Consider the following 11,702-nt stretch of genomic DNA (forward strand, 5'->3'; position numbering starts at 1 on the left):
TTACCTCTGAAGAAATAAAAATATGTATATGCAGTTATATGTGAAATACTTCATATTTCATGTTGATTTACAAGAGAACATATTAGGATATACAAATGTTAAAGATTGTAAAATGTTAATACATCAGTAACATGTCTGTAGTTAATGAAGAACATGACTGGTTGAATAATCAGTAGTTTAGTGTGGGTACGAGTGACTGTGTGTGGGTGTGTACTCACGCGAGGTGGTGGCAGGGAGGGTGGCAGATGCCGGCCGCCCTCGCCCGGCCCCAGCGGCGGCGAAGGTGGGTGTGGCGGGGGTGGATGGGGGACGTGGGGTGCTGGGTGCACTACCCCGAAGAACAGCTGCGCTCTCATCATGCTCTACAACACAGCATGCACATCATGCTACATGCCTCTACATGCACAACTCAAATATTAACTCAAATGGCAAATAATAATAAACTACTGAATTAATATCAACTCATGACAACTATTTGATCAACACAAATATTAAAACAAATAAAAGCTTGGCTACTGCCTGTAGTAAATAAAACATAAAACAGCCAGCTCTGCTAAATCTAGATTAACACAATAATTATTGTAATCAATAACAAGTTAAAAAGGCATCTAGGGACAACATTATGAACACAATCTAAGAGGCACACCAACACACCTTACCTTTCTGTTTGAGATAGAGAGGCAGAGAAAGTTCTGATCTGTGCACCCTTCACCAAGATGGACGGTGACACAAAAATTTTCACCCAAGAAAACGACAGATCCACAAACAAGACCCAAGAGGACACACAGAGACAAAACCACTTGATGTGTGAGAGAAACACACCCCACACAAAACCACCCTGTGCACCACCAAAACACTACCATGACAGCTTGGAGTATAGAGCAAGAAAATACCCAATGAGATCAACCAACACACAGGAACCTGACCACTGCAGAATTGGGACAATGTGAAATATATTTTAAATTTTTCACTTAAGTAAAACAAATATAGATTTACACACAATTTTAGCATTAATATTAGTTACTAAGTTGCTATTACTACCACATCACTAGTTGCACATATGGAGAGAGAGATTCACTATGCATTTAGGCAAGTAACATCTCTTTAATGAGTGAATTAGAGGCTCTTCTATGAGCCTTCTAAACTTCATGATATTTACAGTGTAGGGATGCTCTTGAAAGGCTGTGGGTACAAGCTGCTTTATTGTACGTTCACAGCTGCAAGATGAGTAACCCTCCACACTCACCTGCAACTTGCTCTCCATCTTCCCTCAATCATAAGTCTTCTAATCTTTTAAGAATCTTTTCAGGTGCATTCTTAGCAGATCAGAGGCCTTAAGATTGTGTTTTGTATTTTCCCTCAATTGAAAATCCTCCTATCTGCTGACAATCTTATGAAGTTTAATAAGTGATAGATTCTTGGCAGATCAGCGGACTTTACACCGAGGAAAAAACAGGTACATTGGAAGTGAGTGTGACGTGTTACTCGACTCTTGCCTGGTACTGTACTTGAGGCCAGAGCGAAGCATTATGGGTGATACGACTGTGGTCATTAAGCGCTGTGACTCAAGACAAAGGTGCATAAGCTGGCCACACTTGCCTCATGGGGCAGGGCTTACCTCGGGGCAATGTATGGGGGTGGCCCTTGGGGGGAGCAACAGCCGATGGTGGCTCAACGGCTGACCACAAAATAACAAATGAAAATGTCTCTTCAGCCATATCAGCACAAATACCTACAGCTTAGTGATGCTTAATACCAAAATCTCTCTCACACACAAACACACACACACACACACACACACACACACACTAAGGTAGTATACACATCAGGAAGACACTCTACTACTCTTACATAATTATACAGTCTTCACTCTGATCACACTATTGGCTATCCACATCAGTGTGTGACTAGGATGACAAGGTGAGTGAGTCTAACATTCCATGCCATGCAGTCTCCCATCAAGTATAAGTGCACATGTGTTTTGGCCGTGCACAAAAAATATGCTTATCTTCTGTGCTAAAGCTAACAAAGGGATAAAACTACTGTGAGGCTTCTGTTCAATATTATAAAATAATTGCTCCTATTTATCTATGCCTGTATGCCCAACTGTTAAGGCCTTGAGTAGAACTTGACTGTCAACAAGTCTAGCATAAGAAACTCCATGCAAATGTTAGTAATTTACATGTCAATATAAGCTAACTTATTCTTATATATATATATATATATATATATATATATATATATATATATATATATATATATATATATATATATATATATATATATATATATATATATATATATAAAACTAGGTTAATTTCTTTTTCTCTCTCTCTCTCACACACACACACACACACACACACACACACACACACACATTAAACAATATGCACATGCAAACACACACACATACACACACACAAAACAGTAGCACCTAAAATTTAACTCATAAAGTATTAGTGAATAATCACTGGCAAAAAAAACATAACCATGTTAGGGCTATAGCATCAGATCTTTCAGTGTTATTACTGAAAGCCCACATCAAAACTTCCTTCAACAGAAATAACTGGTGAACGGAACTATAAGTGCATCCACCCATCCATTTCCAGTCACCAAGGCAGTTGCATTGCCCTGCTTCTTATCTTGCTCTAGCAATATATTGATAAGAAGCTGCATTTCACACTGATGCCAGGCCTAATGCAATGATCAGCAAAGATACAGAGCAGCTGATGCCTCCAACCCTTGTATAACAGTATGCTTCCAGGCAAGACTTGCATCCTGGCACAAACGTAACCTAAAGCCAACACAACATGCCCAACTTTACCTTCTCGTGATTCATCATGCTCCTCTCCATTCAAGTGGGAATCTTCTCCTGAACCATCGACTCTGAAATGAAACAGCTTGTTGTGCACAGGGAACAGTATGATGTGACTGGTCACTATGTACACCTGCCCCTGGCAGTCATGTCACTAAGTGCATGTCTATAAATGGAATAAAGATCAATACATGAACTGATGAAGTGATTTTTATCATTAAAAACTCCACTGGCACCAAGAACAGGAGCTGTGAAATAGAGGTGGTTGCTAGATACTGCTTTTTGTCTGAATGTTTGTATGAGATCCCTCAGTTCCTCCTTTGGGCAACTGTGCATGATGGGAAATTATGAAACTGTGCCTCATCATGCAAGTAGTGACATAAAAGGAATCCTCTCAGCTACACAAAAATATAAAAAATTCTGACTTTAATAACAAAACCATAATATTGAAAAAAAGAAGCATGAATTCTAAGTGAGTCATACCTCTATTGGAAGTGTAAAGAAATACTCCAAAGATTAGTTTCTATCACTGCCCTCTTCATCACCCTACACTCTCTCCACCACTCCTGCCTCTCCCTGCACACACTCACCCGTCCGTGGGTTGGTCGGGGGACTGTGGTGGGGGAGCAGCTGCCTGTCTTGCTAGCTCCTCTTGTCGCTGCCGTTCTTCCTCCTCCTCTTCTTGTTTTCTCTTTAGTTCTTTCAACTCAAACTGTAACCCAAGAGTTCGGTCAGTTGCAGATCCATGTAAATCCAAAGCCCACATACTTAAAACAATAAGGGCAAAGTGATAATTATCTTTAACCCTAATCATGAGTCTCTGTAATTGGAAGAAGAGGAGCACTTCATCATGCAAATCTACTGAACACACACACACACTGAAAGCTGTACTTCACATCACTGCAAAAACTTAACTTCCCTGGATAAGATATTTAGCTTCCATAACAAGCTCAAGAAATTTCCTGCAGGCAAATCCACCAAACTTTACATGCATATTGTAATAAAACACATTGAAAGTACCATTTACATCCTTCCTTAAGCCTATACTGAGAAAAGCAACAATTTGAAGCCCCAATCATAAGGATATTTATTAAAAACATGCATTGAAAGTAATATCTATATTTTTTTTTTATACAGAAAACTGAACATATGCATTTCCCCATGAGGACAAGAAGCTCCAGTCACAACCCCTAATGTGTTCTTAAAAGTAAATCACCCCAAAATTTGTTGCTGAAAGGGAACATGCATTGCCACATTAACAGGAGCATGAAGCCAGACGCAGGTGAAAAAAATAAATAAATAAATAAAATAAATAAATAAATGAATGAATAAATAAATAAACAAATAAAAAAATAAAATAAATAAATAAATAAAAATAATAAAATAAATAAAATAAGCAAATAAATAAATAAATAAATAAATAAATAAATAAGTAAATAAATAAATAAATAAACTATGTAATAAAGAGAATAAATTAAAATAAATAAACAAATGAATAAATAAACAACACAAAATGCTGCAGATCCACTATTCACACTGTTTATTATGAAGTGTGTCAAGATTCATTAGTTTTTGTTTACTTTTCTTCTGCATCACTTATTATTCTGAGTTTTAAATTATCAAGTATCTCTTTATATTCTTCTCTGAAAGTGTTTACCATTAATTGATTTAGGTGAACATATTAAAGTTCTCATAACATTTTGAAAACCTGACAGCTTTTTTGTTGGCTACTCAAACTTTATTTTATTTGGATCTTTCTTTACCACTTACAAATTTCCTTTATTTACTGTAAGATTCCAAAAGCATTTTCTCCATTTATGAATTTGATGTGCAAATAATGAAAAAGTTACATACTCTTAGTCATTACATAACTACTCTTTAATTTGAATTTTGTTTGCTTATCTCTGCAATATTGCTGCACAGATTACTTTTACACATACATCCAATGCTTACTTTATTCTCAGTGTACATACATGCCTCACATGAAAATAATATTATCATTGTTATTTTGCATGGCTGACCCACACAAGCCAGTATAAGCAAGGGTTAGTAGAATTTCAGACCAATTTGACATTTTTAGACATAAAGCTTTAGAGCAAGAAAGCTGTCAAGCCAGTGATGGAGAGGAGTTTGAAGGGCAAAAAAGGATATAATGTCTTTGTGTAGCAAAGAAACTGAAAAAATTCAAAATACAAAGTGAAAAAAAAGATAAATAAATAAATATATAAATGAATAACAGGTCAGGGATAAGAAATGTAAAACCTAGTTGGTAAAGCTTTTGTCTATCCTTCACTAAGCGGGATGTCAGTGTGGTATGCAGAAAGACAATATTAGGTTGTGCCATATGAAGTGAAGTTTTCCTCATTGATGCACAAGATCAAGCCATGATTAGCAGCTTTTTAACACAGGCTAGTACTTTACCTCTACACCCGACAGAGCATGCAGGTTATTTCTTGGTGCTATAGTGTTACTCAGCTTAGGAGAGGAATCACAAGTGTTGGGTGGAGTGAGGGGGAAAGGAGAGGAAGGAGAGGAACAACTGTGCAAGTGCTTCACATCCAGCCTATCTACCAGGTGGTCAACATTGCGCACACTTTCCCTCCCTTCTTCAGGAGGGACGACAGAATAGTAGCTCATGATGGAGTCGTTCTGAGAGCAATACTGAGCACAGGAGTCATGGCACGAGTGTCTCTGTTGCTGTGCTTGTGCCTTAGGTTTCTCAACTCCCCCTTCAGTGCACTCTGTCCTTAAAAGCTGACTAGATTTTGGTGAACTTGCTAACTCAGTTATCTCAGATCCCTCGCCCTCAACCTCATAGATGGGTGGCAGTGTGGGGCCCTCTTCCAAACTGTCCATACTGTCTGAATAGACTAACAATGGATTTCTCATGTAAAATCTATTATTCCCTGATGAAACATAGACCTCCTCATCACTCACATCTGGGGCACCACTACCACCATTGTGTTGCAAGCAGAACGATGAAATGCGATAAGCTGATTCCTCTAAATAAGGCGATTCATACTTGTCCACACTAACAAATTCTTGAATTGGACTAGCAGACACAAGCTCATGCTCTGGGCCTTCAAGGGAGTCCACTGGGGATACAGAGTCATGTCTGCCTAAGCTGTCTGTTGACTGGTGATTACTGCCAGAAGTTCGTGAATTCAAGAACAGTGAGGTGCCAGCATCTGATTGCAATGGAAGGCCCAAGTGAATATTGGATTGCTGGCCTTCAAAATAGTTGCCACGTTCAAATCGTATATCATGAAACAGACCATTTGTGTCAGAATCTTTGAAGTTGATGGTCTGTGACAACTGTGGGTTAGAAGCAGATTTAAGACGCTTACGTTTTCTAATTCCACTGAGCACAGGAGGTTGAATCCTAATATCTGGCATTCTCAAGCCACTGTTGACTTGTGTGGAGTGGAACATACTCAAAGAAGGGCAGGAAAATGCAGTAAAGAAAGGGAGTATGGAGGCCGGGGAGGAGCTGTGGTGTGAGCCATAAGAGTGAGTGGGGCAGGAGGGCATGGAGAGACGGCGGCTGCTCCAGTCCCTATTCTTTAAGGAAGAGTCTCGACGACTGAGTGTTTTAATTTCAAGCTGTCAACCACCACAAGAATAAGACAAATTAGAAGAGCATTATGTACTACAATAACATGCAAAGTAGATACACCAACACAAAACAAGGAAAGGGAAACTTTTAATCATGCATTAACTAAACATCACACTCAAAGAAACTGTGTACTATAAAAAAGAAAAAAGTATTGCCCTGAAAAAGATATAAAATAAATGAACAGTGTATTAAATTTTCAGTGAATTTAAAGAAAACAGCAAGACCAAAATTTTGACATTAAACTATATATATGCATTTAAGACTCAGGAATAAATATATCTAAAGCCTTGAACATATACAGATACACAGATAAATATGAAGATGGATAGATAAACATGGCATTCTACCCATCCTCCATTTCTCTGGAAAGTAATAGGGTCAAGTCTCCTTAACCTAAGTATCCAACACTCCAAAACTGGTGGTTTCATGCACCAGGTGAATCACTTATGAAACATACCACAATGTGTCTTATTCATGGACTTTGTTAGCTCAGAATTAAAAACTCATCAATATCATCAAAAGTACTCTGGTCAAACACCTCACACTATGCAAAAACAAAAAAAAAAGGCAAGTATAAAGCAAATCAAACTCAAAACTTGTCAGTTCAAGAATGCAACAAGCACTTCTTTTGGTAAGGATATTCTCTCTCTCTCTCTCTCTCTCTCTCTCTCTCTCTCTCTCTCTCTCTCTCTCTCTCTCTCTCTCTCTCTCTCTCTCTCTCTCTCTGCCAGTTGGTGGAAGTGTGACTCATCTGCAGTTTCTCAGGAGCACATTCTCAAATGATTCAGCATTTCATCTTGATAAGTCTCACCAAGCTGTAATGGTTTTGCTAGCGTCTTCAAGGGTGTTTTTGCGACTGCAGTGACAGGTTAAAAAAGGATTCTGCATCATCACTGAGAAAATATCCTAAGAACCTAATTATAAATAATCTCTGCCTTTAAAAGCAAGTTCTTATTAGAAGCCAAAAAGTTTAAGACAACAAACCTTAGTCATATGTCTAAGGAACCAACAGTTACTCAGGCACAGAAAGTTGTACCTTACTGCAACCTGTTTTTCAATAAAACACTGCAATTTGTTCTATCTATGAAAAGCTTCTGGAAATCCAAAACTAACATGAAAGTTTTCATCTAGTCAGACTTGCGTTAATTACTGCATGGATTTGCATTTAACAAGCCGGGAAATTTTACTTTCTTGTCAGACTTACTATAACAAACTTTGAGATCACTTTTTTATCAACTTTGCAGTCACTACGTCGAGGTCTGACCAGGATTGGAAATCTCCATCACCTGATAATGCTAAGACTTGCTATTTCATTAGAGATCTTCAAAACAACACAAGTGTAATAATAAAGCAAGCCCAATCAAAATCACTAGGATCTTAGTGATCACAAAAGATTAACAAGTAACAAGTCAGACTCACATTAACCGAGCGTCCCACAACTGACAGGGTTCAGTCCCTGGACACAACCTCACACAGCCAATTCATCCCACTTTCTAAACCATTTCTCATAGTTTCCTTGATGCTCCAAAGCAATGCCACCTGAGTGTTGTGCTCACCACTGTCTCTATGGATGATCGCTTCCAGTCTACATCTTGGAGCAATGCAATACTATTCTGGGGTCCTCACTCACATCACCTCAAAACACATTCTGTGCATCATTAGCTCAAGGAATTTCCAAATGTAGTTCAGTCTTTAGTAAGCTGAAGATGAAGGAGTGAAGGCAATGAAGTGAACAGCAAAGGTATGTCTCTGTGATTTGAACTATCTTTTCCTTCAGTCCTTCAAACTTCTGGTTTCTGCTCAACTCACTACAACACAAGTATACCCTCAGTCACTAAGGATACAAGAGCACTGTCCTCTTTAAATAAATTCAAAAGTGAACAAAAACTTCAGCACAAGTCAGCTGCTACAAATGGCGTCTGCAGCGCCTCGTATCCTCAGTGACGGCTGCCCTACATCTAGCATTCACCGGATCATCATCTGTGTAGCGTTGACCATAGTAAAGAGCACGGCCTTGCTCGTCTCTAAGTCCGAGCCGCTTATCCTGCTCTCGCAATTCCAGCTATTGTCCAGATAAGTCAAAATTTGTTTCAATATTCATTTTTGTTATCACAATATTTAAAACTAATTTTGTTACTTAGATGTGACCTTTCATGAGTAACTACGATATATCTACATTTGTTTTCATATAAATCATAAAACCAATGCAGAAATTTTTGCCAAAATGCTATACAAGTCATTGCTGATAACAATTAATAAGAATTTTGATAACAGAAACATTTGTAAGTAGAGGTGAAGAGTTTGGCTATGATTCAACTATAATTCATGAGCCAGGAGGGTCTTCCAGATCCTATCACTCAACAGGGAAAGTCAAGAGGTCTCATTCATTCTCATTCACTAACAACTAACACTTCACAATAAACTGAGCACATGACACATGACTATATAAAAGACTTTTTTTATCCAGTCCTGCCATCCTCTAGCTAATGGGAACGTTATTTTTACTGATTTATGGTGGCACAAAGACAAGGCCATGATGCTGGCTAGGATTAGAAGAGAGTGCTACCTCTCCCACCATGAAACTGCTATGAGCCAGGATCAAACTCACAACCTTTAGGCCACAAGCTAATCCCACACTACAGAGCCACCCAGACACCCTCTTCTACCTAAGGAACCTTGACAAATGTAAGTGAAGTTATTGCCAGTGGTGTGAGAGACAAGACCAAGGCGGCGCTACTCACCGTGGTCAGCCGCTCCAGGGCAGCAAACCGTTCCTCCTGGGCCGAACAAGCTTTCTCAAATGCCTCATGCTTTTTGATCAGGTTCTCAACCTCATCAATTGATCTCTGAAATAGGAATACTCTCATCAGTAAATGAATATGAGGAATATCTACATACCTGAAAAATGGGAAAGATCACAGAACTGATAAAAGCTTTGGTTATTGTACTTACACCAAATTCAGCTGATACAAGATAAGGTTCCTGTGCCATGAGCCAACACTCTGCCACTGAAGCGTCACGAGCAAACTGGTACACCTCCAAAACTAGAATGGAAAACATGCAAATTACCAAAAACTCTTGATAAAAAATAAGAGCAGAACATTGTTGTTTTTATACAATTCATGCATAAATGATGCTCCTTTACTTCTCAGCAAATAAATAAAACATTCAGAGGTATATGACTGTTTTTCACACAGTATATTAAACTAGAATGGTGCTAATGTCTTCTTGTAACTGTCTTTCCTTACAACCCTAATAATGAACCATCCTAAATCACATCTTCTAAATTTATGAGGAGTCAAGACACAAAAATCATAATTCCACTTCCCCATTTACAGGACCCAAGTGTTTGTCACAGCACATGGCAGACTGAAGGAGGGTTGCTGGTGTCTTACTGAGCTGTAAGTGCTCCCATCGCTCCTCCCAGCGCTGCAGCATGTTGATGCGCTGGTTGCTGAGGGACATGAGCTTCTCCTTGATCTCCGGCGTGGCGTAATGGTTGCGGGCAAGCAGCTCCTTCCCAAGAGACACACACACATTGAAGTTGTCCTCCCGGGCGTCCACTTCTGCCTTCAGACTCTGGTGGTTGTTCATCAGCAATTCTACACCACTCACATCCCTGGAAGACACAACAGTATAAGTGACACTGCTACATCTATTCCATAATTTCTTCTTCACAGTCAACAGAACAAAAATATACAACTCATTTCTAGTTTTTGTGATTCCCTTATCTTTAAGCTCTCAATTGACCACTCTTTTGATACACATCTCTAAGCATTACTTTATCTCAAGTAAAAATAAAGACTTTTCTAAAGGAAAAGTGTTCTCACCTTGGTTTTTCGGTAGTGTTCATCTGTCTGATAACATCATCCATCCACAGTATGAGTGTGCGCACCATGTTGAAGAACTTGAACAGATCACCTGTGTCACTGAGCTTAACTCTGCGATCCTCACACATGCCCTGCAAGTTCAGCCAGGCAGACACAACTTCTGCCTCTCGGTTTGTGATTTCTCGAGCTTTGTCACCCGCATATGCAGCTTGCAGTTTAGAAGAATCATCCTGAATTTGTTGCACCTGCAGGAAGAAATGCCATTTAGAAACAAATCCTTCTCATTACCAGTTAAAAATTTCAACCACTTCCATCCTAAAGCATACTTTGAAATTTCCACCCATTCTCTCCTCCATAAATCAAGCAGGATGTTACTTGTCAGAAAATTGTGAAGAACTTTGCATGCCACGTGGTGGGAGAAGCTGTAAGGGCTAAAAGTCTCCCCACTTCCAATTAGCTGATTACTTGCCTGCTGCTGAAGCATAACCAAATCTTGGACAAAGTTCTGGTGTTTCCTCTGCAGGGCCGACACTGAGCCAGCATCACGGCCAAGCTCGTCTGAAATGCTGTTCTGCTTCTCAAGAATGCGACTCAACACATCCTTGCAGTCATGGAAGAACTTGTGCAGCTCCCATGAGGCAGCAAGCATCTGTGTGCGCGTCTCAATGAGCTCCAGCAAGTCAGCCCATGACTCGTTGAGGCCATCCTTCCACTCAGCGATGGTGGCCGCATCAGAGTGGCCAGCAGAGATGAGCTGGTCAGCAATCTCGTTAACAGCTGCAACCCGCTCATTGCCAATGGTCTCTGTGTCTCTGGCAAAGTCCTTAAATCTGTCTCGAAGCATCTGAAGAAGGTGAAGGTTGAGTTTAATCAGAGTATTACCAAAAAATAAGATATAATTGAATAAACTAATTTTAACTCCATATATATTAGGAACTTAACATATCTTAAAACATTTCCAGTTTATGACTGCCACAAACATAAGACACACAAAAAGTGGCCACAATTCGGCCGTGTCTCACCGTAACGTGGTCGTAGTCCTGGCCAAGTTCATGAGACCCAGCCACGACCTCCCTCTCGGCAATCCATTGTTCCAGGTCGTCCACTTCTCGGTTCAGCATGAAGAGCTTCAGTGCCTCGTCCAGTTTGCTGCGTCGCTCCACGGCAAGATCCCGCAGGCCAGCGTACAGCTTGTCAATCTGGGACTGTCTTTTGCTGATCTGTTCACTGCAAACCAAAGGGTGTGTGTTGAGCCGAGTAATTCATTTGATCCTGACAATACTTCTTCATGGTTTTTATAGTGCTTGTTCTATTAAAGACTTGTAATCCTCTATAACATCCACTATAATCCACAATTCTAATTTTGTCTTTTTTCATGCTTTTGAACTTCTGAAGTGTTATGTGAATTATGCAAATATTTTTTCCATGCACACTTATTTAG

The 11,702-nt window shown here is 39.5% G+C and overlaps 1 protein-coding gene across 43 annotated transcripts in view; it reads right to left on the bottom strand.

Moving 5' to 3' along the window:
• Positions 1–11,702, bottom strand: part of LOC135091120 (spectrin beta chain-like) — a 93,429-nt gene that overhangs the window by 7,209 nt on the left and 74,518 nt on the right. For 8 of the 43 annotated variants that reach the window (XR_010262341.1, XR_010262346.1, XR_010262344.1 and 5 more), the window contains exons 4-11: positions 11,284–11,488; positions 10,731–11,105; positions 10,262–10,506; positions 9,827–10,050; positions 9,384–9,475; positions 9,173–9,277; positions 3,406–3,527; positions 2,825–2,886 (exon numbers count right to left, since the gene is read on the bottom strand). Coding sequence is in view for 32 of the 43 variants with exons in the window: in XM_063988507.1 (XP_063844577.1) it covers positions 2,825–2,886; positions 3,406–3,527; positions 9,173–9,277; positions 9,384–9,475; positions 9,827–10,050; positions 10,262–10,506; positions 10,731–11,105; positions 11,284–11,488 (1,430 nt within the window). In the remaining 11 variants the exon portion in view is untranslated. Of the gene's footprint in view, positions 1–218; positions 363–1,618; positions 1,679–2,824; positions 2,887–3,405; positions 3,528–5,236; positions 6,419–8,400; positions 8,494–9,172; positions 9,278–9,383; positions 9,476–9,826; positions 10,051–10,261; positions 10,507–10,730; positions 11,106–11,283; positions 11,489–11,702 lie in introns of all 43 variants that reach the window. The other 35 variants (XR_010262337.1, XR_010262336.1, XM_063988497.1 and 32 more) reach the window with 10 other exon arrangements.

This window comes from Scylla paramamosain, chromosome 36 (genome assembly GCF_035594125.1).
Source record: "Scylla paramamosain isolate STU-SP2022 chromosome 36, ASM3559412v1, whole genome shotgun sequence".
Lineage (NCBI taxonomy): Eukaryota > Metazoa > Arthropoda > Malacostraca > Decapoda > Portunidae > Scylla > Scylla paramamosain.